At 43.6% G+C, this 27,526-nt stretch overlaps 2 protein-coding genes across 4 annotated transcripts in view; one reads left to right on the forward strand and one right to left on the reverse strand.

Moving 5' to 3' along the window:
* The window catches only part of PLCD3 (phospholipase C delta 3), a 78,327-nt gene extending 69,901 nt beyond the window's left edge, over positions 1-8,426 (forward strand). The window contains exons 13-15 of one of the 2 annotated variants that reach the window (XM_073683180.1): positions 1,261-1,393; positions 6,310-6,459; positions 7,576-8,426. In XM_073683180.1, the coding sequence (XP_073539281.1) occupies positions 1,261-1,393; positions 6,310-6,459; positions 7,576-7,664 (372 nt within the window). In that variant the 3' untranslated portion in view covers positions 7,665-8,426. Of the gene's footprint in view, positions 1-1,260; positions 1,394-1,757; positions 1,901-6,309; positions 6,460-7,575 lie in introns of those variants that run through there. The other variant, XM_073683181.1, reaches the window with a different exon arrangement.
* A 940-nt stretch (positions 8,427-9,366) lies between these two features.
* NMT1 (N-myristoyltransferase 1) lies at positions 9,367-26,726 on the reverse strand. 2 transcript variants are annotated; one of them, XM_073683183.1, is made up of 12 exons: positions 26,560-26,726; positions 22,190-22,277; positions 21,634-21,754; positions 21,413-21,531; positions 15,730-15,821; positions 15,532-15,648; positions 12,358-12,528; positions 10,665-10,773; positions 10,352-10,522; positions 10,101-10,268; positions 9,855-9,992; positions 9,367-9,737 (listed from the first exon to the last, which is right to left on the reverse strand). In XM_073683183.1, the coding sequence occupies exons 1-12, from the start codon at positions 26,667-26,669 to the stop codon at positions 9,717-9,719; spliced, it is 1,425 nt and encodes a 474-aa protein (XP_073539284.1). In that variant the 5' UTR covers positions 26,670-26,726; the 3' UTR covers positions 9,367-9,716. The 2 variants fall into 2 exon arrangements, with proteins under 2 accessions (XP_073539284.1, XP_073539283.1); XM_073683182.1 differs by having other exon boundaries at positions 21,634-21,778.
* Between the last annotated feature and the right edge of the window lie 800 nt (positions 26,727-27,526).

The following is a 27,526-nucleotide window of genomic DNA, read 5'->3' on the forward strand; positions in this document are numbered from 1 at the left end:
GAGTACAGTAGAGATGTGAAAAGGACACGCCTGTTAGACTTACAAATTAGAATCTAAAACTTTACAATCTAACATTTCAGCAACAATGATAAGAAATTAGAAAAAAAAAGCTAAAAAGCTATGTTCTCTTCAGCTCTGCAACTTCTATTCCATGATGTGGCTATGCTCAAACTGGTGAAAGGTCCTCTTTCAAGGAATATTCCCATCTCAGACATTAAGGCTGTGTGCCCACTATGCGTTTTTTAAGCATTTCCTCAGCGGCAACTCCGCTGCAGAAATTTCCGCTGCGGATTATCATTGCGGAAAAATCCGCAGCACTACCAATTATTTTGCGGAATGGCGGCGTTTTCGCCGCCATTGACTTGCATTGAATCGCATAATATCCACATCACTAAATGTGCACATGCAGATATCATGCGGTTCAATGTGCAGATGGTACCCGGGTTTGGAGAAGAGGATACTATCCTCCAGACCTGGGTACCATAGTACCTGTAAAAAAAAAAAAGAATAAAATAAAAAATATACATTATACTTACCTTCCGATGGCCCCCGGTCTCCATAGCGATCCTTCCTGGCTCACCGGCAGCTCGCGATGGTCTAAAAGGACCTGCCATGACGTCATTTAGTCAGGTGACAGGTCATGCAACCGCTGACGTCGGCGGTCGCGTGACCCGTCACATGACTAAATGACGTCATGGAAGGTCCTTTTAGACCACCGCTAGACACCGGACGGATCGGATAAAGACACCGGGGGCCATCAGAAGGTAAGTATAATATTTATTTTTTACCATTCTTTTACGGTCACACTATACAAATCAATGCCAGTTGCATGGATTTATATAGTGTGACCAAGTTGTCAACCACTTTCCAAGTGATGCTAAAATCGCTTGGAAAACGCTTGACAACCCGCATGCAGAAATGCATGTAAAAACGCTTCACTTACGCTTGTCCCTGGCAGGAAAAATGCATATAAAATCCGCATGCGTTTTTTCTGCCAGGGAGATGCAGAAACGCTCAGGAAAAATCCGGAGCATTTCTGCATCGTGGGCACTTAGCCTTATAGTATATCCACAGGATATTTTGGGGCGCAATAGGAGTTGTAGTCTTGTAACAGCTGGGGAGCTGCAATTTGGGGAACACTGCTCTAAAAGGTCCAGTTTATAGGGATGCTAAATGGATTTTAATAAAGTATTTTTTTATGATATTAAACCTGGGCTTGTTTTATGAAAAATTTTACATTTGATTTTTTTTTTTCCATAGATTATTTCAGCTCAGCAGCTTCCTAAACTAAATCAGGAAAATCCAAACTCTATTGTGGACCCGTTTGTACGTGTGGAGATTCACAGTTTAGGGAAGAAGAGGGAAAGGGAGACTAATTACATCCTCAATAATGGTGAGATGAAAATACCCTTCTTGCACATCAGGTTAATGTCATGTTCAGGTGGACCACATACATACACTACTCACAAAAAGTTAGGGATATTTGGCTTTCGGATGAAATTTCAAGATGATCCTAAAATGCCCTCTAACCTTTTCAGGTAGACTTAATGTGCCTATCTCTAAACTTTTGGATGCACATGTCCAACTGTTCAATGTTTCAGTACTTTTTGCACAACTTGCTGATCTCTAACAAGGAGCTTAATGACAAAATTCACCACAGGTTTATGATCCATGAATCGGCCAATAAATTTCGGGGTTCAATTAGACTTGGTATTTGAACAGTCCTCCTCATCATGCTGTTCACATTTTTACATCAGGAGACCAAGACCACACCTGACAATTGATTACCAGTACCTCGCCCTTGCGAGGCTTCAAGCAGGATGTTCTCAGACGGAAGAGGTCACCGAGCTTAAAGTGTCACAGAGTCATCAGCAGGTTGCAACAGAAATACAGAGACTTGAAGAGTCACAGAAAGGCAGAGAGGTGGACGTCCTTTGGCCACATCCCACACCGATGACCGCTTCATTGTGAACAATGCCCTTCGGAATCGGATGATGAATGCCACACAATCACAAGATATTTAAGAGAGGTGAGAGGCACCCAAGTGTCACGTCAAACCATTCGAAACCCTTTACATCAGCGTGGTCTGCGTGCTAGACAAACTGCAAGGGTACCTGACCACACCACCAGGCACAGGCATCATCGTCTTGCTTGGGCCAGGGAGCATCTACGCTGGACAAGGGACCAGTGGGCCTCAGTGCTGTTCTCTGCTGAAAATTGATTCATGCTGAGCAGAAATGATGGCTGCCAACGATGTTGGAGACGTCAAAGAGAGCACTATGCGTCAGTCACTGTTGTCACCAGACGAGCCGTTGGTGGTGGTGTTAGTGTTGGCAGGTGTCTCTAGGCAGTATAGAAATGCCCTACACTTTGTGAATGGTACAGTGACAAGCCTTTACTACTTGAATAACATCATTAATCCAGTCATTGTGCTTCTGCATGAACAACACAGGCCTAATTTCTTCTTCAACAATGCTCCAGCTAATAGAGGTCGCATAATTAGTAACGGCTGCTGGAGACTGGGGAACCTCAAATGGAGCGGCCTTCACTTTCTCCAGACCTGAATCCCTTGGAAAACCTATGGAATCATCTGAGTTTCTGTGTAGAGGCTCGTAACTTTGTATCTCATCTCTGTCCTCCTCACCTGCCACCCATGTCCAGCAACTAGCACACCCCCGCAGAAACCTTGCACATCTAGAAAACCACACACACTCTCTGACTCTATTCTACCATTGACATCCATATCTTCACTCCACGACACACAGTGCCACTGCTTTCTACAATGCCACTCTCGCATCAGCTATTGACTCGGTTGCCCCTCTTATGCATGGCAGAGCACGAAGAGTCAATAACCCTGGCACAACCTCACTAAACAGCTCCGACAAGCGTCCAGGGTTGCAGAGTGTCGTTGGAAGAAAACACAGTCTCAAGATGACTTCACTGCATTCAAACAAGCAACACTCGCATTCAAATCAGCACTCACCTCTGCTAAACAGGCCTACTTCACAACAGTCATATCTTCCCTATCCTACAACCCCAAACAGCTATTCAACACTTAACTCTCTCCTCCGCCCTCCACTGTCCCCTCCGACCTCAGTCATCTCTGCTGAGGAGTTTGCCACACTTCAAAAACAAGATTGACCAAACATGGCAAGTCTTTACTGCCCAACCACCACAACCCCTTTGTTTTCCACACCATTGCGCTTCCCCCATAACCTCCCTTCCCAACATCACGGAAAGAGACCTTGCTCGTCTCCTCTCCAAATCGCACCTCACCACTTGTGCACTCGACCCCATCCCATCTCCCCATCCCATCTCCTCCCCAACCTCACCCACACACTCATCCCATCCCTAACCCATCTCTTCAACCTATCACTAACTTCTGGTACCTTCCCCGCTGCCTTCAAACATGTCACAATCACGCCCATCCTCAAAAAGCCATCCTTCGACCCAACTGCCTTGTCCAGCTATCGCCCCATATCGCTGCTCCCATTTGCCTCCAAATTCCTTGAGCAACACGTTCACGCTGAACTTTCCTCCCACTTCTCATCTAACTCTCTCTTCGACAACCGACAATCCGGCTTCCGCCCCCACAATTCCACCGGTACTGCCCTTACCACAATCACCAATGACTTACTTACAGCCAAAGCTAACCGACAATTCTATGTACTCCTTCTTGACCGGTTTTCTGCTTTCGATACAGTTGACCACTGCCTCCTACTACAGATCCTCTCTTCCTTTTTCGTCAAAGACCTTGCCCTAGCTTGGATCTCCTCATACCTTTCTAACCGCACATTTAGCGTCTCCCACACTACCTCCTCACCCCGCTCCCTCTCTGTTGGGAGTCCCTCAAGGCTCTGTCCTAGGACCCCTACTCATCTCAACCTATACCATTGGCCTGGGACAGCTCATAAAATCCCATGGCTTCCAGTACCATCTGTACGCTGATGACACCCAGCTCTACCTCTCTGGCCCAGATGTCACCTCTCTGCTGTCCAGAATCCCAGCATGTCTAGCAGCCATATCCTCCTTCTCCTCCCGCTTCCTCAAGCTCAATGTGGACAAACTGAACTCACCATCCTTCCCCCATCTCACATAGCTTTCTATCATAATAAATGACATCACTCTTTCCCCTGTACTGACAATCCGCTGCCTCGGAGTAACCCTTGACTCTGCCCTATCCTTCAAACCCCACATCCAAGCTCTCGCCACCGCCTGTCACCTCCAGCTCAAAAATATGTCCAGAATGCGTCCTTTCCTCAATCTACTAAACTGCTTGTGCATGCCCTCATCATCTCTCGCCTCGACTACTGCAACATCCTCCTCTGTGGCCTACCTGCTAACACTCTTGCACGCCTCCAATCCATCCTTGACTCTGCTGCACGACTGGTCCATCTCTCGACTCGTTACTCCTCTGCTACCCCCCTTTGCAAATCCCTTCACTGGCTCCCAATTGCCCAGCGTATCCAGTTCAAACTACTAATACTGACTTACAAAGCCATCCATAACCTCTCTCCTCCGTACATCTCTGAACTAATCTCCCGATGTATTCCCTTACGTAATCTCCGGTCCTCCCAAGACCACCTCCTCTCCTCCACACTTATTCGTTCCTCACCCAATCGCCTCCAAGATGTCTCCCGAATATCCCCCATCCTATGGAATTCTGTGCCTCAACACGTCCAATTACCCGCCATACTTGGATCCTTCAGGCGGAACCTGAAAACCCACCTCTTCAAACAAGCTTACAGCCTGCCATGACCTAGCTTGCTGCCACCTCAACATCACCGGACCCACCACTGTTCTTGGCTTTTGTTTCAATAAATTGTTTAAGATGAGGAAATCTTAAACAATGCTTCTACTTAAATGCCCTACTTTCATGATAAAATATCACTGTAGCGTGACATTTTTACATTTTCCATAAATTTCACCCAAAAGCCAAATATCACATTTTGTGAGTAGTAATATACACACACACACTCCTCAACATTAAAAATGCAACACCAAGGAGGGAAAGACAAAAAGTTATGGAAATCACAGGTTGGATAGACATGTTAATGACATGGAAATAATGACAAATGAAAACTACATTTTCAAAACATCTTTATATATTTAGTATTAAGTATTATCACCCCGCACAGAAGTCTCTGCACTTAACATCATTGATGGCAGCCAAGGCGTGTATTACTGGTTGTCTGAGGAATGTTCTGCTATGCTGAATGCACTTGGGCAAATCAAGATCTTCTGCTGGCAGCTCGCTATGCAATTGCTGACCAATGACATCCCAGATGTGCCTGATGGAAGACAAGTCCGGAGACGCTGCAGGCCATGGTAGCACGTTTAGGCCATGCAGGCCTCTCACAGTAGCACGAGCAACATGCAGCCTAACCTTGTTGTGCTGAAAGACGGCTCCTTGGAAAATATGGAGAAATGGTTGTATTACTGGTTCCTTGACCAAATTAATGTAACGTCAAGTCCTTTGTTTACCTGGAATGAAGACTAGAGGGGTCCTGCTATCATGCATTATGCCACATCACACCATAATCCCAGCTTTGGGACAGGTGTGACATTCCCTCATGAAGCGTCTTCATGATGTTATCCCCATGGTCTCCCCAAACAATGGTGCATACCAATCAATTCTGTACTGCAAGTGAAATTAGCCATCACATACTAAGTCTTCTGTGTCAGTGTCTACACAAACTGTCAGAAAGCATTTTCACAGCATTGGGCTACAAGCCAGATATCCAGCGACATGGCCTTTTGACATGCCACCACCGCTCTCAAAGACCATCATGGAGCAGAGCAAGATGGCAATGTAGGCTGGAATAGAGGTCTGTACCCTTCAGAGATGAGTCATGGATGCAACGATAACTGGAGATTGGTCTGGAGACCACGTGAGCTACACCATGAAGAGGCCTTCATGAGGTAACAGACCTAAAGATGCAACCATGGTCTGCAGCATTTCCCGACTTGTCTTCCATTGAGCATATCGGGGGGGCATCATTGGTTGGCAAGTGCAAAGGGAGCTGCCAGCAACGGATCTTGATTCACATGCCGAAGTGCATTCAGCGTGACAGAACATTCCTCAGATAACCTCAATTATAGCAGCTGAGGAACGTATTTCTACGCATGGTGCTCAAGCTTGATACTGAATATATTGCGATGTTTTAAAAATTACATTTCTATTTTTTCACCATTTATATATCATTAACATGTCCATTACCAAGATGTATAAGTAAACTAAAAAAAAAAAAAAAAACCTCTTAAAATAAATGAAAAACATACACAAAATAATGTGAACATTCTTAACAGGGTTTAACCCCATGTGGCGCGAGACACTACAGCTGGAGGTGCTGTGCCCTCAATTGGCTCTCGTCAGATTTGTGGTTGAAGATTATGACAAAACGTCTAGTAATGATTTTGTGGGACAATTCACGCTGCCATTTACCAGCTTGAAGCAAGGTAAGTGGGAGAGGAACTGATGCATGCAATATGGGGAAGGTCTCTAGTATTGTAGCAGAAATGAGAAATTTGTCAGGATCACTATTTTTTTGTATAGGTTGGATGGATAATAGGAAGAACAGTGTAAAAGGGGAGCATCATATAAAGGACTGGGGTAGAAAAGTAGATAAATGGGTTTATTGAGCATAAATTTGGAATATATGGTCAGTTTCTTAAAAAAACAAACAAAAAAAAACAGCCCCATGAATTGTATCTGGTATTGCAGCTCAGCTGCACAGTGAACTAATAGAGTTCCAGAGACCAGTACATAACACCCATCCACAGAGTAGGTGATAAGTTATAATCCTGGGAACACCCCTTTAAAAAGGGAATCTGACAGCAAGATTTCAGCCCCAAACTTTTTTTTTTTATGCACATGTAGCCCTTCCAAAAACAAGATCAACAATACCTTTACAGGACAGTACATCCCTCCATTATTGAGAAATCAGTATTGAAATTAATATGCAAATGAGGTTGAAGAGCTATGGTAGATTTGAAGCCTCTGTCACTCCAGCTCTGTTCTCGTCCTAACGCCGCCACCTCTTGCTTGACTGACAGCCTTCTTGCTGTGTGACTTCAGGCAAAGGAGCCATCTGTCAAGCAGAAGGCAGCGCTGGGAATAGAGCTGGAGTGACAGGCTTCAGGTCTACCATAGCTCTTCAGCCTCATTTGCATACTGAATCAAACGATGATTTCTCAGTAACGAACACACCATGTAAAGAGAATGCTGGACTTGTCTTTGAAAGAGCTACACGCTCATATAAATACTTTGGGGTGGTGAAATTCTGCTGACAGATTTCCTTTAACCTTTTAAATGAATATCAACTTTATCGCTGCCACTAGAGGGCGCTTACAAGCCTAGTGCATAGTGTGTTATTACTGATTACAATGGGTGTAGGAAGCTCACTCACTCCCTCTCCTGGTGGCTGCAGGCAGAACATTCGGTTTTTTATCTATATTAAAAAAAAAAATCAGGGTGGATATTTTATGATGAAACTCATAAGCAGGCAGTGTTATACGCAACATAGTCCAGCATGCTGATAAAAATTTCATGATTTATAATTTTTTCAATCACAGGTTACCGTCATGTTCACCTATTTTCCAAAGATGGAGCCTCCCTGTCCCCAGCTACCCTCTTTATACATGTACACATAGAAGACCCGTGAGCAGCCGGATGATGGACTATCTCCAATTAAACCTGGGGGGAGATTGAGTTTGGACCCTCCTAATATCTCTATTAGCGGTTGCTGTTCTGTTTTCAGCTCTCTTAAAGGTGCCATATTTACTATCTGCAGCCCGTGTTTGGTGCGGACCCTGTGCCTTTACCCTAGTAGGGTCACAAGACATTCCTACAGCTGCGATACTGCTATTAAAGTAGAATGGATACAGGGTACAAGATGCTGTAATCAGGGGACATAAGAGGCAGCCTCTGTACACATGGGGGAACACGTAAAATGCACATGTGCTTTTTATGTTGGTGTGAGATCATATATCATTTTCAGTAAGTCGCATGACTTTATGGAAATTTCTCCATGCTTTATACAGACAAACATTTCAAAAACTGCAACCTGCTGGAGTCCTGGTTTGAGAACTGGCGATTATAGTTGCACATATTGTGCGTGTTCTCATATTTTTAGAAATATTTCCGCGGTATACATTTTTTTCTATCCATGAGTCCGCACAGCGGAGTGTGACTGGTAACACACTTTTACTTTAACTGCTAAATATCTCCATTATTATGTCATTTTTGTGCCTTCCATTAGGAATACGGGGGGCACCAATTAGCATTTACAGCAAAAAATTGACTGCATTTGTTAAAGATTGTTAAATAGTGCCTGGTGCCATATACAGCGGGCTCCCATGATATTGTCTACTTTCGGTAGGAAGCAATGAGCAGTATTTTATCCAGGATCAGCGTTACCGTATAATAAATATAAATGTGTAGCCGATTCCTTGTCTCTGGTTACTGAGTAAATGATGGGATTTTTAATTTTTGTTGTGAAACCACCACAACTCCCAGCATGACCTGGTTTGTACCGTGACATATTTGGCCATGAGGTTGTTGAGTTCAGGTCAGGAGAACCACGAGAGTACATGAACATGTGAATGCAGCCGAAAAATCTGCTGCAAATACTGATGTGGTGGCAGGAAAAACACGGCAGAAAAATACATGCAATTTTGACACTTTTTTTTTTGCATGCGTTTTTCCCTTATTTATTAGTATGGTTGAAATCTGCAGCAAAAATGCTAAAAGTATTATCTTGCTCCAGCTTTAAATCTGCAAGGAAACAATAAGCAACGTGTGCATGAGACCTTCACTTTGCTGGCACTAGGAAATTCTTCAGGTTGTGACAAATTTGCGCAGAAAAGAACGACAAAATTGCAATGTGTGCACAGACCCTATCGGGGTCTGAACGCGGACCAGCGTGGGTCTCTTTATCCGAGATTCAAAGCCTCATAGACAAACAGATGTGCGACTCCGGTCTTGTGCCACATTTACATATCAGTTTCCATTTTAGTCAAAATCGGACCATACACTCCACAAGTCTTACCTTTTAGCCGACATGGAGCATATGTAGGGTCAGCCTATCTTTTTCATAATCCCCATAACAGACATACTAATTGAATCGGAGGAGATAAGAAGCTGCCAGATAACTTTCACTTGTCCTATGCCACCAGAGATTTTAAGGTTTTTATCTGCAGTGTCCATAGACATTAGGTTGTCCAGAGAACTTGTCAGAATCTGGAAGATACGTTGAGAACAACCTATTTTCTCTGGCCAATGAGCTGATGTGAGCGATTACTTTTAACCTTAAGAATACCATAAAAGCATAACAAAAAAAAAAAAATGAAGCATCAAGTCACAGATATATATAATATATACTTTAATATTCAGCCACAACTCCGATTCAATCCGAATGGCAGCAGGAAGGGAAGAGTGGTCGCAATTTTATATTCACAGCCGTAGGAAGGGAGAAGAGAAAACCCTGAAATATCCTTAAGTCAAAGCCAGGCTAGAGAAAGCTCCCTGCATTGTACTTCCGTGAACCTGAAGCCTCCCTCCCACATTACATCAGCATGATGTGCTCGAGAGCAGCGCCCACAAATCCTGCGCTCCTTCTTGGGGCTGCTCTCTTGGGTGTCCAACCTCTGGCATGATGAGCAGCTGGCGGCTCAGTATACACCCTGTTCCCTTCAGATACAAGGGATGAGAGCAATTACTGTAAAACCAGACCGACCTAAGATTAGAAGAGAGAAAAAGGGTTAAATCATAACTTCTTTGCAGAAAAGACACAGAAGGCATCACAACCCTATGTTACAGGCCAAGCATCTCACAGTGGTTAATATTACGGTACCTTCTCCGGGCCCATGCTGGGGCACTTCCAATTATACAGGTAATACTGAAGGTTCCCATCTCCAATCCCAAATTTCAGTTTCTCAAGGAAGGTTTTGTTCTCCATAAGATCCAGGGCATTGAAAACATCAAATCCTTTCTGCGAGTAAGTAGAGATGAGAACTGCATTACGTTCTGCATAGAGGTCACTACAGACTCCCCCCCCCCCCCCCCAAGCCCATAACTTTTTGACACCGCCAAAACTCACAGTCTTCGCCAATATGAGAGCATCAGTCATGAGGTCGACTAGAGGTGCCTTGGTGTGGACGTTGTAGAAGGAGTATGCAGCTTTCAGACTTTTGTGTGTAGGATGATTCATGATGGTTGAGGGCAATGTGTAGAAGCTGATGAAGTCAGTGATGTCTCCTTTTGGTGTCTACAGATAGAAAACACATTGGTCATTACATGGTGAGCAACCCACCCAGTCAGCAGGAGACGGGTGCAGTATGTCCACTTTACCTCTACAATGAAAGTGTCTATGATGTTCTCCTGTGGAAGCAGCCAATGCTGGACCTCCTCTTCATCCATAACTGGAGCCAGATTAAACTGGGATAGGTAACTGGTTAGAAGTTTGTGCACAGCTGGGATGTGATGGATTTCCATAGGCTTCAGACCGGCTGTTTTAGGAGCCTTTGAACAAACATAACATTTAGAACACAAAATCCACTATGGGCAATCCAATGTCCTACAGCCTCCTACATTGGATATAAGAAGGCTCGTGGGATGTCATGTGTGCATTGCGATTACACTGAAATCTTCAAACCCTGCTTACTTCAGGCAGCCGATATAACTTCATAGTCCTCTGCATGGTCATGTTACGGCTCAGGTGAGAGAATTTGACCTCTATCAGCTTCCGAGGATTTAGCGATCTGTGCCAGTACCTGAAGATCAGAGAACAAAGACTCATTAAAAATAAACCATCACCTCCTGGAAAATCTCATAAAATAAAACAGTACCAAATGTAATTAGGAAAATTAAAAGCTCTCCACTGTCTCACTATTTTGACAGCTGTGTGAGACTTCCTCCTGTTGAGGTTAAACATCCCATTTTATGGTGGGAGGCAGAGACACTGCCGCATGTAAACACTCACATTCCAGTATATTATAGAGCGATATGAGGTGGTGGTTAGAAGCAGCAGTATAGGCAAGTCTTACAAGCTTCTCTATACTTGACTGCTGCTGGCTCTGTACAGTATGTAGTAAGACTCAGGTTAACCCTTTACAGCTGTTGTGTACTCCTTATAACAAAACAACCCTTTAGAAACAGCAATGTCCTCTACCTTTAGTTGGTCTGCAGAACACATGGGGACATACTATTACAAGTTCAATATATAAAGAAGTTTGTGAATCCATTAATGCAAATTGAGGGGAGAAACATGACTATTTGATTCTCCCATTGTATGCAATAGACCAGCAACTTGGCAAAACAAAAAAAAACAGCGAAACTAATGAGTTCGCCCTACATCCTGCAGATGTAAGCACAAAGCTTTATCATTCAGATGCTGTACAGAATCATACAGTCTTCCCCTCATAGCTGGTATCGCTCATGAGAAACAAATCTTTCAAGATCTCGAGTTCACTTTCGTACAATGGAACTAAAATCTGTGACCCTGTAATACTAAGGGAAATCATTTCATAATAAAATAGTCTTCTCAGATACATGTCATCTACCATCACTTCTTGCATTCTCTCACAACTGCTAGGTCCCCTTTCCTCCCTCAACCTCTTCTTCCAACCCTGGATCACCATAAGAAGTTGCCTGACCTGCACACCACAGAAGATTTTAAAGTCTAATTCTCTCCAATTCATCCTCATCACCAAAAAGCAATGCCCATCTCCATTAAAATGTTAAGGCTAGTGCAGACCCTGAGGTTGGTGCAGAAAACAAGCATAGAAACTCCTTCATTATATGCCACCTTAGGCCTAGCACAGGGCAGAATGAGTTTTAGTATGTCGGGACATTAATGCTGAGGACCTATCTGAAGGATAGGCCACCAATATCAGATTGATGATTGTCTGACTCCTGGAACCTGTGTGATTACCCAATTAAAGGGACTGTGGCATGCCAAAACATGGTGTGGTGTTGTGGGCCCTGAATAGTACTTTCATGAGAGATGCAGTACTATTTGCAACTTCTAGACAATATACATAACTGTGCCAGTTCGGGGCACCATAATCCATCAGCTGATTGGTAGGGGTGTTAGGAGTCTAATTCCATACAGTACAACTCCCATCGATCTGATATTGACTGTCTATTTTATGGATAGGTCACTTATGTTAATCATTCCTTTAGCAGTATAGTGGCCAAGTAAAAAGCCTTACTAGCTGTGGAGTTTCTTAAAAGCCACAGAGAAGAGAATGGACCTTATTAATACCCATTTGTTCAAGAGAATGTAAATAACATACATATGCACACAGCGCACACATATACACAACTAAGCAGTTAATGCAAAAAAATAGACATACCTGCATGTGCCTACTGGCTTGGGAAGAACTACCCCTGCTGTGTACACTGCTTGGAAGATCCCCTCCATGTGGACTCGACGGGTGATCTCACGGATCAGAACGGGAGCAACTCTCTTAGAACGCAACTTTTTGTGAACACAAAGGAAATTGATCTCAACCATTTTCTTGGTTCTGGTTCGAAATAGAAGGAAATGTTTCAGAAAATCTAAAGATCTTCACATGTAAGATAAATATATGCTGGATGAACAATATATAAAATGATGCAAAACAAAACAATAGCATGTGACATCATTAAAGGAAACCTGTCACCAGTTTTGTTCTATATGAACTAAATGTAGGACCATATCCAGCGCCTGTGTTGCATTCCATAAATACTTATATAACCCCTGACTCCTCCCTCTTATATAGCACTCAATAACCTTTTTAGGTTATCCCTCGCTGCATGGTAATTGGATGGGTGCCTTGCCCTACAGTGGGTGAATGCGCACTTGTTTTTGGCTGTGCCCGCAGTTGGGAAAAGCATAATGCGCAGGCGCGTGCAGTGATTTCTGTGCAAGGACACAAGATTTCGCAAGGCAATGTGGATGACATAAGGTGTCGGCCACCTCAATTAAAGAAGGGGGACGGCGAGCGAGGGATGGAGAGGCCCTAAACCACGCCCATCGGACCGCACCGACCCAATTACCATACAGCGCAGGACAACCTAAAAAAGGTTTTTGGGGGGGGGGTATACAAGGGGAGTCAGGGGGTTATATAAGCATTTATGGAATACAGGTGCTGAATAAGCTCATAGTTTTAGTTCATATAGGATAAAACTGGTGACAGGTTCCCTTTAAATGTTTGTCAACGACTTGGACAATCCCTTCTTAAATGTCAGGGTCCCCCAGAAAAGAAGAAAAGAAAAAAAAAAAAAAAAAAAGCTTATACTCACCTCAGCAGCAGTTCCATTCTAGCGATACTGGAGAAGGGTCTCCCAGTGCTTGCGTGACATTATGTCATGCAAGTGCTGCAGCCCATCTGCGTTTGCTGACGGCCTGCTGCTCATCAATATTCTGGCAGAGCGGACATCTGCTCTGACAAAACAGTAAAGAATGTGGCTGGTCAGCGCGAGTGCCAGCATTGCTAGGATGGCGCTGTGCAGGAGGAAATTTAAGAAGGGGTTGTCCAAGTAGTTATTTATTTATATAGCGCCATTGATTCTATGGTGCTGTACATAAGAAGGGGTTACATATCAAATACAGATATCACTTACAGTAAACAAACTAACAATGATAGACTGGTACAGGGGGAAGAGGACCCTGCCCGGATAATCGGACGTGTTGGGGCACAGAATTCCATAGGATGGGGGATATTCGGGAGAAATCTTGGAGGCGATTGGGTGAGGAACGAATAAGTGTGGAGGAGAGAAGGAGGTCTTGGGAGGACCGGAGATTACGTAAGGGAATATATCGGGAGATTAGTTCAGAGATGTACGGAGGAGAAAGGTTATGGATGGCTTTGTAGGTCAGTGTTAGTAGTTTGAACGCTGGGCAATTGGGAGCCAGTGAAAGGATTTGAAAAGGGGGGTAGCAGAGGAGCAACGAGGCAAGAGATGAACTAATCGCGCAGCAGAGTTAGAGTTAAGGATGGACTGGAGAGGTGCGAGAGTGTTAGCAGGTAGGCCACAGAGGAGGGTGTTGCAGTAATCAAGGTGGGAGACGGATTCTGGAAATATTTTTGAGCTGGAGGCGACAGGAGGTGGCGAGAGCTTGGATGTGGGGTTTGAAGGACAGGGTAGAGTCAAGGGTTACTCCGAGGCAGTCAATTGCCGGTACAGGGGAAAGTGTGATGTCATTTATTGTGATAGAAAGATCAGGTGGGGAAGATATGCGAGAAGGAGGAAAGATGATGAGTTCAGTTTTGTCCACGTTGAGCTTGAGGAAGCGGGAGGAGAAGGAGGATATGGCTGCTAGACATGCTGGGATTCTGCACAGTAGAGAGGTGACATCTGGGTGTCATCAGCGTACAGATGGTACTGGAAGCAAAGGGATTTTATGAGCTGTCCCAGGCCAAGGGTATAGATTGAGAAGAGTAGGGGTCCTAGGACAGAGCCTTGAGGGACTCCAACAGAAAGGGGGCGCAATGAGGAGGTAGTGTGGGATTGGAAGACACTAAATGTGCAGTTGGAAAGGTATGAGGAGATCCAAGATAGGGCAAGGTCTTTGACGCCAAAGGAAGACCGTATATGTAGTAGGAAGCAGGGATGTGGAGTTGGAGTCGTGGAGACGGAGTCCATTTTGGTGGAGTCGGTATAAAATGGACCGACTCCTAAAATATATAATAAATTGGGTACAGTAGTTCAATGCAGTTTGTGGGGAATATTTTTTCATAAAGTTGGGAAAGTTCTGAAATGTCCTATAAATGTTTGTCCTATTCCTGATCTAAGGGTCTAGACTTTTAGCGGAGATTAATCTGTGCTACAGTAAATTTATCACTTAAACATGAGCCATGTATGAGGGAGTCGGAGTCGTGGAGTCGTAAGTTTGGCTTACCGACTCCACAGCCCTGGTAGGAGGCAGTGGTCAACTGTGTCGAAGACAGAGGACAGGTCAAGAAGGAGTACAGAGAATTGTCTGTTAGCTTTGGCTGTAAGTAAGTCATTGGTGATTGTGGTAAGGGCAGTTTTGGTGGAATGGTGGGGGCGGAAGCCAGATTGTTGGTTGTCGAAGAGAGAGTTAAATGAGAAGTGAGAGGAAAGTTGTCCAAGTAGTTAACCAATTCAAGTGACACGATAAGAAAATCTGTATCTCCTTCCAAAATGTGCAAACAAGGGCAAGAAATTAAATTCGGTTGTCAGACAGGGTGGTCCAATTGTCATGGTAACTGTTAAATGCCTGATGCCACACCGAAGCTTGCTTGCTCAGTCCCCAGATGTGCAGGGAAATACGCCAGTTTTGTGGTACGAGTTCCCGGGTGACCTGGAGTGCTGATAAGGAGAACTGTAGAAGGGCTCCTTTCCTTATAAAACCCTACAATTATTGGGGAAGGTCAGATTCCCTCCAATCCAAATATTATGGCATATCCTAACAATAATCCCAATTACAACATAGGAACACCCCTGAAATCCCAGCTCTTATTCTAGAATGAAGTGCGACACAAGCCCAGTCATTCAGGTGTTAATCTGCAGGTACTTACAGTTCATAGATTTTCATGGTAGCTGGGATGGCACTGATAAATCCCACTAATTTTTTGCTTGAGATAACTCTCACCCCACAATGCCACTGTGGCAGCCAGCCAGGAGGTCTAAGTGCCCTGCCAGACAGAAATCACACAAATAATTTTCAATATAAGGAAAAGAGATAGCAATGAAGATACAGGAGAGGAAAAACTCACCACAACAGGAACTCCGGTGAGTAGTCAAATCGAAACATGTTATCGTCATCCTCCACGTAGTTCTCATTCAGCAGAGTGTACAATTCTTTTAACTGTGGGTGCCAAGTAGTAACCAGTCACAATAGGTGCACAGGACACATTGTATGCCCCCTGCACTGCCCATACACATAAGGGAAATATTGCCTGAAGCAGCTGACCATCATTTGCAAATTATTGTTACAGTTGCTATTAACTCCTTAAAGAAGTTGTACACTACTTTATATTACCCCCCCCGATGTATGCCCCCGGGGCCCCTAAGACTTTTTGTAAATACCTTATGTTGCAGATACTACCTGTGAGCGGCGCTATCGGTAGCCGCTCACAGGCATCATGTGACCCCGCGCTGACGTCACGACAAGGGAAGCGTGACTCCGCACTGGGGTCCCAGGGGTGGCTGCTAGGTTGTGGGCGGGGTTACCCCCTGCATCACACCCAGCATCCACCGCGCGCTTTTCCCAATGAATGGGGAGAGGCAGAGCGCGCGGCGGATGCCGGGTGTGACGCGGGGGGGGGGTAAACAAGCCCACACTTGTCGCGACATCAGCGGATGTGTGTCACGTGATGCCTGTGAGCGACCACCGATAGCACCGCTCACATGCATTATCTGCAACATAAGGTATTTACAAAAAGCCCTAGGGGCCCGGGGTGGGGGGTGAGAGGAGATACATTGGAGGGGTAATATAAAAGTAGTGTACAACCCCTTTAAAGGGAGTCTGTTAGGTTTTTGCTACCTTATCTAAGAGCAGCATAATGTAGACAAAGAGAAGCTGAATTCAACAATGTATCACTTTTAGCGTATACACTCAAGTATAAGCCGAGGTACCTAATTTTACACCAAAAAAACTGGGAAAACTTATTGACTTGAACTCGAGTATAAGCCTAGGGTGGGAAGTGCAGCAGCTACTGGTAAGTTTCCTAATCATGGTATGCATGGCACCCTCATCCCCCAATCCTGGTATGCATAGCCCCATCACTGCACACATAAAATAAACACTTATACTCACCTTCCTTCTTCACCTCTGCTCCAGCACTGCGTCCTGTTCTGCTGCAGCAGCTCATGTCAGCATCTGAGAAGTGCATGGCTTCACTGCCACGCACCCTCAGACGCTGATGTGAGCTGCCGGCATATTCGCTCCTCTCCACGCCGGGACTATGTGTGTGGAGAAGAGTGAATATGCTTTCTCTTTAGTAGCGGGAACTGTCAGCAGGAGTTGCAGCACAGTGCTCCTCTGTGCCCGCTACTAAAGAGAATGAATATTCATTCCTCTCCACGCCCATGGGAGTGGAGAAGAGGGAATATTCATTTCCCCTTTAGCAGCGGGTACACGTGGTACCTAGCTGCAGCAGCTGGCTACTGCGTGTGCCCCGCTCCTAAGCCGCCGCAACACCCCCCCCCACCATTATCCACCACCGGAATTTCTATATACTCGAGTATAAGCCGATAGGGGCTTTTTAAGCACAAATAATGTGCTGCAAAACTCTGCTTATACGGTAGTCTTGGGCAGAGATGTCTACAGAGAGACATGATTAACTTGTACAAATACATAAATGCCTCAAAAGCTATGGTCAAAATCAGTTTCAGGTAGAAGACCTTCAGAAGACAAGAAGGCAAAAAAAAAAAAAAAAAATAGAATTAACCTCCATAGAAGACAAGGTTTCTTTAGCATGAGAACTATTAATCTGTGGAATAGTCTACCACACAACCTGGTCACAACTTATGGTTTCTAACAAAGGCTTAGATACGTATTTTCTACAACAACAAAAAAAAAAAAAAAGTAAGTTAGGCTGTGTGCCCATGATGCATTTTTAATGCATTTCCGCAGCGTTTTTGCAGCTGCGGAAATGCATTAAAAACGCATGGTAGAAGGGCAGCAATGTTCCCCAATGATAATCCGCATGTGCTGTGCACATGCAGCGGAAATTTACGCTGCGGATTATCATTGCGGAAAAATACGCAGCACTACCAATTATTTTGCGGAAGTGCTGCGTTTTCGCCGCCATTGACTTGCATTAGAACGCGCCAATTCCGCAAGACTGCATCTGTACTTGCGTAATTGGCGCGTTCTAATGTGCGGATGGTACCCGAGTGTGGAGAAGAGAAGACTCTCATTCACACCCAGGTACCATAGAAACTGTAAAAACAAGAATAAAATAAAAAATAAAGATTATATTCACCTTCCGACGGCTCCCGGACTCCTTCCCTGTGCTTGCGGGCAGGACTGAAGGACCGGTGGTAACGTCACAGTCATGTTTCGGCAGGTCTTTCAGAGCAGTGTCCCGCGATCAGCTGGCAGCCAGGAAGGAGCGCAGCAACACACGCCGGGCCATCGGAAGGCAAGTATAGGTTTATTTTTTATTTTTAACCATTCTCTCTGGTCACACTATATAAATCCATGCTGTTTGCATGGATTTATATAGTGTGACCGAGTTGTCAAGCACTTTCCAAGTGATGCTAAAGCGCTTGTCAATCCACATGCTTATTCACATGCTTTTCCGCATGTATTTCGCAGGAAAAACGCATGTACAATCCGCATGCGTTTTTTCTGCCAGGGAGTTGCAGAAATGCTGCAGAAATTTTCTGCTTCATTTCTGCATCGTGGGCACATAGCCTAAATGTATAAAATTCTTGTTCTGAACGCTAATCTATCAAATTTTCACTCGGAATCAGGAGGGAAAAATGTGCTCCTTTAGGATAGATTGCTTCCCTCCATAAATTTTCTATGGGATTAAGGTCTGGCCACTAGGTCACTCCATCACCTTAATGTGCTTCTTTTTTGAGCCACTCCTTTGTTGCCTTGGCTGTATGTTTTGGATCATTCTCTTACAGAGGGAAGGAGGTTGTTGGCCAAAATCTCACAATACATGACCCATCCATCTTCCCTTCAGTACGGTGCAGTCGTCATGTCCCCTTTGCAGAAAAGCACACCCAAAGTATAATGTTTCTCCCACCATGCTTCATGGTTGGGACGATGTTCTTAGGGTTGTACTCCTCCTTCTTCCTCCAAACACGGCGAGTTGAGTTAATGCCAAAGAGCTCAATTTTTGTCTCATCTGACCACAGCACCTACTCCCAATAACTCACAAAATCATCCAGGTGTTCATTGGCAAACTTCAGACGGGCATGGACATGTGCATTCTTGAGCAGGGGGACTTTGCGGGCACTACAGGATTTTAAACCTTTAAGGTGTAATGTGTTACCAATGGTTTTCTTGGTGACTGTGGTCCCACCTGCCTTGAGATCATTAACAAGTTCCCCCTGTGTAGTTTTAGGCTGATCTCTCACCTTCCTCATGATCAAGGATACCCCACGAGGTGAGATTTTGCATGGTGCACCAGATCGATGTCGATTGACAGTCATTTTGTATTTCTTCCATTTTCTTACTATTGCACCAACAGTTGTCTCCTTCTCACCCAGCGTCTTACTTATGGTTCTGTAGCCCATTTCAGCTTTGTGCAGGTCTATGATCTTGTCCCTGACATCCTTTAGACAGCTCTTTGGTCTTGCCCATGTTGTAGAGGTTAGAGCCTGACTGATTGAGTATGTGGACATGAGTCTTTTATACAGGTGACTATGTAAGACAGCTGTCTTTAATGTAGGTAACGAGTTGATTAGGAGAGTCTAACTGGTCTGTAGGAGCCAGAACTCATAATAGTTTGTATGGAATCAAATACTTATTTCTCACTGCAAAATGCAAAAAATCTATCTAAATTTATACAATGTGATTTTCTTGATTTTTTTTGGACATTCTATCTCTCAATGTTAAAATTAACCTACTCTTAAAATGATAGACTATTCATGTCTTTGTCAGTGGTCAAATTTACAAAAACAGCAGAGGATCAAATACTTATTTCCCCCACTGTACGTTTACTCTTTCCCAGCCACTAGTTGAACTTGATGGACAAGTTTTTTTTCTCAACTGTATTAACTATTAAATGAAAAAAAAATGCAATTCTGACATTGTTTATTGGATTTTTTTACGTCATTCAATGAATGGTAAAAGTGACACTTCTGTACACTTACAGTGATAGCAAAAAAAAAAAATTACCGAGTAAAAAGAGGATTTTTATGACTTTCTGTAATATCCCTTTCTCGTAGCCTTCATGGGGGGGGGTTTGGGAAACCATGGGTTTGCTCCTCTTCTGCAGGCTACATACGCCTACCTGCACAAAGCTACTCAGTTTAGGTTAGTGTCACGTAGGAGGCAGATACAGGTCTGGAGCAGCAGCATACACCAATCAAGTGCCAGAGAAAATAGTTTTATGGCCATTTTCAGAGACTCTTTATTTTTGTGGCAGTACACCTATGTGAGGACTTGTTTTTTTGCGTGGCGAGCTGGTGTTTTTATTGATAATAATTTTGGGTACATACAATATTTTGATTGCTTTTTATTGCATTTTTTAAGATTTGTACTTTCAGTCGCTGCACCAAATGACATTTGGTTCCCCCCCAACTTTCTTTATGAATTTTATTCTTAGGTGTAAAGTACTTTTACATTTTGATAGATTTTTATGAAAGCAGAGATGGCAAATATGTTTATTTTGAAACTAGAAAAGGAGGTTGATGGGAATTTTTACATGTTCTAAATTTGCTATTTTTTAGTCCTCCTAGTGAACCTGCGACCCTTTCATGGCTTGTTTTAGATACTGCAATATCTATTGCTGATACATTGTAATTGATGGGTTGGGCTTCACAGAAGTACCAAGATAGCTGCGATGATAGCCATCCGCAGCGGTTCCCACTTTCAATGGTAACTCATCGGTATCCCACATGTTGAATCTAGTATGGATATAGGGGTACGTCCATTCACGCTAAGGCATACAAATTTGATCTGTCATGCTGGAATTTTTTAGCCATTTCCAGCTGATAATACACCTTTATGGCATGACTAGTTGAATGTGGCTGATCTTTTGTCACTCTGTTCTAGCAGATTCGGTTTAACATTTTTTTCCCTTTTTTTGGCTAGTTTAATCTGTCCTGCTGATGGCGAGATCACTCGTAATAACTAGACATCTATATTTGCCTATACAATCAGCCACACTCATTTCCCGATTATTAGCCTGTCTAAACAGACAGCAATTACCCAACAACCGAACAAAATTTTTGTTTGTTGGGTGAAAGGATTTTTAAGCTTGCTTAAAAATCATCGTTCTCGGCAGCACATTGTCCTGTGTAAATAGGACATGTTAAGCCAAGAACATAATGCTCTAAGGGCACACAAAGATCATATTAACGATCGTTCTATGCAAATGGAGGTGCGGTCGGCCTGTCTAAAACAGGCTATTAAGTGATTGTGGATCTGTGGTCGTTTAACAGCCATTTACAATGTAAGATTATCAAGTGGTAATCAGCAGTCTAAACCCATTGCTGATCATTCAATGAAAGAAAACCACTTGTCTGTGCATAGTCCTTTGTCAACAGGACTCGCGCTGTCGAGAACAATGGCCGACTATGCGCACTGAACGATCAATTACAGTGCATATCGTTAAGAGCGGTCTGCCTGCATAAAAACACTATTAAACTATAGTCATTTGGTAAAATTTTACAGATCTGTGGTTGTGTAATGCTGCAAGTCGGGTGGTGTAAACCCACCTTTATGTAGCTGGAGTGGAGAAGGGGCAGATAAGTAATAGCAGATGTACTTACCACTGCTCTATCACCTAAATCTAGAGCGTCCCAGGTGAAACCATGTGGAAGGCTGTATGGCTCCTGGCGGATGTTGTCTTTGTCTGGCTCAATGGGGCCATGTGAATTCACCACATCTCCTGTGGAGAAGCAGGACCATTACAAAAAAGTAGGAGAGCGGGCCTCGTGGATGTGTACTGCACACAAGTCCTACAGGGATCATTCATGTTCAGTGTTCTCACCTAGCTTGGGTACCGGTTGTGTGTCCCAAAACTGGTAGCTTCTTTTGCTAGCCTCCTCCATGGTTTTTGCTGGGCCCTGTCCCACTGAAAATAACTCAATGGCCTTTTGGATCTCCTGGATCTTTTCAGCAGGAAGAGTGGTCACCTTAATAAGAAGTAAGAATTAAAAAAAAAAAAAAAAAAAAAAAAAAAAAACTAAAGAAAATGATGGCCAATACTAACTGCAAACATTAGTACCGCAACAGATGGCACCAGAGTTCCTGTCCTCTGCCTATCTGAAGGGGCTATATTAATACATGGGAAGATCTATTGTTGCCTGCATTTTAACCCATTTGCAACAGACTAGAGCCTTCATCAGTCTTTTCTTGGTTTAGCACTTTACAGCACTGCTGTAAACGGTTGGTTATTTAAAAACATATATTCTCAGACCAATAATAGCAATGGAAGCACCGGTATCATGGGAAATGAAACTTTTTTATACAGTAGTTGCCCCCTTTACCACTGATCTACATGGTTTAAAGTAAGGCACAGGAAAAAATAATCCCAATATCCTCACCGGAGCGTCGGCATCCAACTTATCTCCTCCCTTATCTTTCTTGCGTTTCTGTTTCTTCTTTTTCTTGACTCCAGGGTCATCGACTTCCCTAGAAAACAGCAAAAAGAGAAAAAAAAAATTAATCACGAACGTTCGAGTTTTAATTGACTAAACATATGCACTTTATAGCTAGGCCAGCCAACAGCTATTGTTAATACTCTTTGGCTGAGGATACATGAATTTTCAATAGGGAGAGCGGAAATAGCTGGCACTTGCTTATCCCCTATGGAATAAATTTAACGGATCAAGCATGTTGAAATTTAACATGCCCAATCCTACACATTAGATTGGCATACAATCTTGCAAATATTGTCAAGTTTAGCCGATGAAGTTTCCTCCAAACAGTGAGAATCAGACTGATCATTTTGTGAAAGGGTATCCTAGTGATAATTTAGGAGGATTAAAATATGGAAAGCAAAAAAAAAAAAAAAAAGTCAAACCTAAATCCACAGGGCATCATAAAATAAACTCCATGTTCACTGGGCTGATGCCAACACGAGTAATGAAGACACAGCCTTGGGCCACGGCCGGCACAGACATACCTGCTAATCCTATTAGAGTCCCTGAGCCGGCGATGTGGAATGGAGCCCTATTTAAAGTCCCATTTCATGTGACAGATGCACAGTGAGACAGTGCCAGAGACAGTGCCAGAGACATGGAGAGGGTCAGCTGTTTTGGGCCAGGGCCATATGTTTAAAAAATTGGGGGAGGGACAGTCAACCAGTTGATCACAGGTACATTTATAATGGCTTATAAAGAGAATTAATATGGGTTTCTATCGTGTTATATTATATTTTGGATGATATAGGGGTGGCTGCCGATTAGTTTTAAAATAAAGACCACAGAAAAGGCTACAAGCCCAGATCACGCCAGTCACAAGATGAAAAAAGTGATGACAGGAAGCAGTAAAGCGCTGGAAATCGCTTGCTTTGTGCAAAGGACAAAAGTATCAGGAAGTGTCATTATCTCCCGAACACGCTGCAGGTCACAAGGACGGCAGTGACAAAAAAAAATAAAAAATACTACAACCACCAGTGGCTTCCACATGAGTGGGGGAGGAGAATCCATTCACTGACAGCAACTACCACAGGAGAGGGAGAGACGCAAGATGTGGGGAGAATGAAAATGGCAGCGAATAGAATGTCTAAGAGTTTATGAGAAGCTAGTGTGCCAGCCGCGGGCATCCATCAATACCGCTATATCCTATCAATAAGATACAACGACCGGAGATCATCTATCACATCAACCAAATTAGAACTCTTATCATGGTCTTTGATTGGTTGCTATGTATAAAAACTCCATGTTATGACTTGCCTATTAACCCATTGTTTTACTCCTATCCCTCAAGGCCTTTGATGCTATGGATAAAAGCTCCACCTCACGCTTACCCTAGTAACCTGTCATTTTATTCCGATCTCCTTTTCCTCACACCTTGGTTACTATGGATAATGGCTCCATATTCTACCTCCCCTAGTAAGGCATCATTTACTCCTGCCCTCCTTTTCCTCACACCTTGGTTGCTACGAACAATGGCTCCATGTTATGCCTTCCTTAGCAATGCCTCATTCCAGTTCTGTCCCCTATTTTCTCAGGTCTAAGAGCCATTATCCATAGCGACCATTTTTTCTCTTCCCTACTAACCCATCATTTTCACCATTTTTCCTTTTTACCTCGTGTGTTTTCTAAGGCACTGTAATGGCGTACTGCGGCCTACCCAAGCAGAAAAGCTGGAATTGATTTTCCACTAGTTGTTACCCAGCTTTCCCAGTAAAAGATATAGCTAGAACAATTAAGGCCTCATTCAGACGTCCAATTTTCATGTACGAGTGCTACCTGTGTTTTTCATGGATTGCACTGCTACTTGTGACAATCTTTGGGGCCATTCACATGTCTGATTTTTTGCAGACCTGAAAAACCTTGGACACGTTTGATTTTTAGGTGGAGAAACTTTTTTTTTTTTTTTTTTTAATTTCTCCACGCACAGGAAAACGGATAACCCTCGGACCACACTGTGATCGAAATAAATAGGTCCGTTTCTCTCGTACGTGAGATAAACGGATGTCTGAATGAAGCCTAAATAAGATTTAATTACAGAAACTCTTACAAGGATTTTATTTAGCGGATATCAGGCTATACCTTTACACGTTTGTGTCTGTGTTGGTGCTTGTATAAAAAAATTATTAATACAACCAAAGTGCCATGAATTTCCAGCATATCAAGCCATACCCCGAGCATACCCTCATGGGTTGGGGGACCCCACTGTTTTCTGACCACAATTCCTGTGGACATGGCATCAATGTCGGAGATGGTAAAAACCTCTTTCATTGTAGGATTATCCTATGTAAGACATCCCACTGTGGTGCTAAAGCCCCGTCATACTTAATAAAAGGAACCTGTAATGTTGTACATGCAGTCTGATCTGTGGACGGCATGTTACAGAGAAGGAGAAGCTGAGCAGAATTATATATAGGTTTGATGGAAAATATTCAGCATAACTTGTGTTTTATTCATTGAAATCCCTGGTGTCTGTATGTAGAGGAGTCCAGTGGGCGGTCCTACTAGTGATTGACAGATATATCTGCATGCACAGTAAGGGCAGACTATCAATCTCTGAGTAGGACCGCCCACTGGACTCATCCATACAAACACCGGGGATTTTATTGAATAAAATGCTAAATTTTACTGAAACTTTTCCCACATAAATGTCTATCAACCTGATCAGCTCCTTCTGCTCTATAACATCCTGCCTGCAGATCAGATATCATTCTCAACAAGACAGGTTCCCTTGAACATGGTCAGCGACTGAAATGTTATACGGGATAACAGATGAGACATAATCACAATAAGACAGGTGTCATAATCTCTTATCCTTCTGCAGTGAAGCTCATTACACTAACAGATGTAGCAGAGCTGAGTGTTATTGGGAGGTCTACTTTTCCATAATACTATAAACTTAGAATACTATGACCTCAGGGTTATTAAATTGTACAGTGACATCCCCAGTTCTGCTACATCTGCACTTTGGTTGAATCTGGAAAACATATTATGGATATCTTAATTGGGCTTTATTTGAAACAAACATGTCACCACATCCATATGTCAAAACATGCTACGTCTGTATAGCCGCTTGTATCGCTATAAAAAGGTATACCTTTTTTCTGTAGAGAACAGATGTGTCAATCATGAGAAATTCAGGGTAGAAACTATATGCAAATCAGGTAGAAATTGCACTGGGGGCTTGTCATAATGGCCAATGCATTGCCACGCCCCTAGAGCACTTTCATCCTGATTTGCATATTGTTTCTACACTGGATTTCTAATGACTGGCACATCGGTTCTCGGCAAAAAAAAAAAAAAAAGTATAATCTTTATTGGGGATCTGGCACCTACACAGCCATACTATTTTCTATATGTAAAGATGTGATGATAAATTCCCTTTATACATGTTATCAAAAAAGAAAGTTCATTCCTGATCATTGCCGGTGTACAAAATTGCAGCAATCCGCCAACAATCAAGCAAACGTGCACCTGTGACCACATTCCACTGGCAGTAAGGAAGGGGCACCCTCGTTCTTGGTATTGATAGGGGTCCCATTGGTTAGAGGTCACCCACAAAAGCATACACCCTAATTTCTCTGTATTGATGGATTTATGTCGGTCTCAGAAGAGAGTCTAAGACCTGTCCAAAGGCTAATATTTTTACTAAAAGAAGAAGAGGAAAAAAAATAAATACTGAAGGTGCCATGTGTCAGATCTCGATTGCATACTTGGTCATAACAGACGCGATTCTGGAGGGGCCGATCTACCCGCTATACTAGGATATATCTTGGGATCACCGGCCACTTATAGCCACTGAGCAACGGCAAGCGGTTGTAGTAGAGGTCCCCTTTAAGGCTGTTCAGTGGATATTGGTTAGATAATGGTGGATCATCAGAGTATAATGAATGGAAACATGAAGATTTGGAACCTTTCCATCAGATCCCTGTGCCCTGGATCACAATGGATGACACAAGGGATAGGGCATAATCACCTGGCAGCTCTGCTGATAGCACAGGTGTCCTGCACATAATCCCTCCCGGCTCTGATCCTGCTCAGCAGCCCCGACCTCCCTCATCTATATCATTAATGACATTTACTAGCACATATGCAGTGAAACACAAGCTTGAGCCTTGATCGACGGCAGCATCAACCAATCACACTAGGGGATCCCCATCAGATCAACCAATCAGCAAGGGGTAGAGGCGGGACATATAACGACCCAGCGAACAGTGCACTAGAGCCACTTCAGAACGAAACACCGGGAAGGCAGGGGCATTAGGTTGGGACGTTACCCCCGGTTGAAGCTATGCTTTTCCTCGTTCTCGCAGTCGCTGCAATGTCCATGTCCATTCTCGTCATCCCCCAACCGATCGCCTGCTGCTGTCTCACTCTGATCCGCCATCTTTAATCCAAAGCCGGGTAAAGGGGAGGATGGAAAGCAGCTATTGGTTGCTTGCCGCAAAGCTTGCCGGTGTTTGTAGTGAAGGACTCATTTTCCAGCTTTAATGTATCTTGAGAAAAACTACAAATCCCATGAAGCCTTGCGGGTAAGTTCACTATTCATTTGAGCGATACAGCAGGGCGATGGCTTACTGGGGGTTGTAGTTTTTTTTTTCTATGTCTACACCTACCGCTCTTTAACCCCTAAAGTCTATATCCAAAGTCAGAGTGGTGTGTACAGTATACAATGTGCTTAGGATAAGGCTGTGTTCACACGTCAGTATTTTACATCAATGTTTGTAAGCCAAAACCAGAAGTGGAACAATCAGAGGAAAATTATAATGGAAACACGTCACCACTTCTGTATTTATCACCCACTCCTGGTTATGGCTTATAATTAACGGCCTTCAGCTCGATCTCCAGCCATGGCGACTTGCTGGATGAACGACTTGTAGGAAGATCCATCTTGTGCAAGCCTGGATAGGTACAGCAGGGTCTTCTCTGCTGTTATTTTGATTGTATCAAGCCATCGAGTTGCTTTCAAATACTGAACGTCTGAATGTGGCCTAATAGTAGTGACCTGCAGTAAACGTGCAGCAATGGAAAATGGTGGTGACATGGGATGGCCAGTGTACATAGTGTATGGTGGATCTGGAAGCTATCTGGTCTGGATGACAGGATGGTCTCACTGAGGTGGTCTTCTGGAGACGTGCACACAGTATTGCTGGAAGATATGGCAATTCTCCTGGGCATCGCACACAAGTCCTGCATGGCAATGCCACCTTTAGGTTTTCTTTGCTGTGGTGTTGACCCTTGGCA

Source organism: Phyllobates terribilis, unplaced genomic scaffold, assembly GCF_046119375.1.
Source record: "Phyllobates terribilis strain yellow unplaced genomic scaffold, ASM4611937v1 Scaffold_5__5_contigs__length_657084704, whole genome shotgun sequence".
Taxonomy (NCBI): domain Eukaryota; kingdom Metazoa; phylum Chordata; class Amphibia; order Anura; family Dendrobatidae; genus Phyllobates; species Phyllobates terribilis.

What these genes read in the sequence shown, in the direction of transcription:
- NMT1 (XM_073683182.1), bottom strand. Translation starts at nt 26,669, where the DNA reads ATGGCGGATCAGAGTGAGACAGCAGCAGGCGATCGGTTGGGGGATGAC. An exon ending in AGTTATATCGGCTGCCTGAA is followed by an intron (nt 10,523 to 10,664) that starts GTAAGCAGGGTT and finishes GTTTGTTCAAAG; the next exon opens with GCTCCTAAAACAGCCGGTCT. An exon ending in CTCTCATATTGGCGAAGACT is followed by an intron (nt 9,993 to 10,100) that starts GTGAGTTTTGGC and finishes ACTTACTCGCAG; the next exon opens with AAAGGATTTGATGTTTTCAA.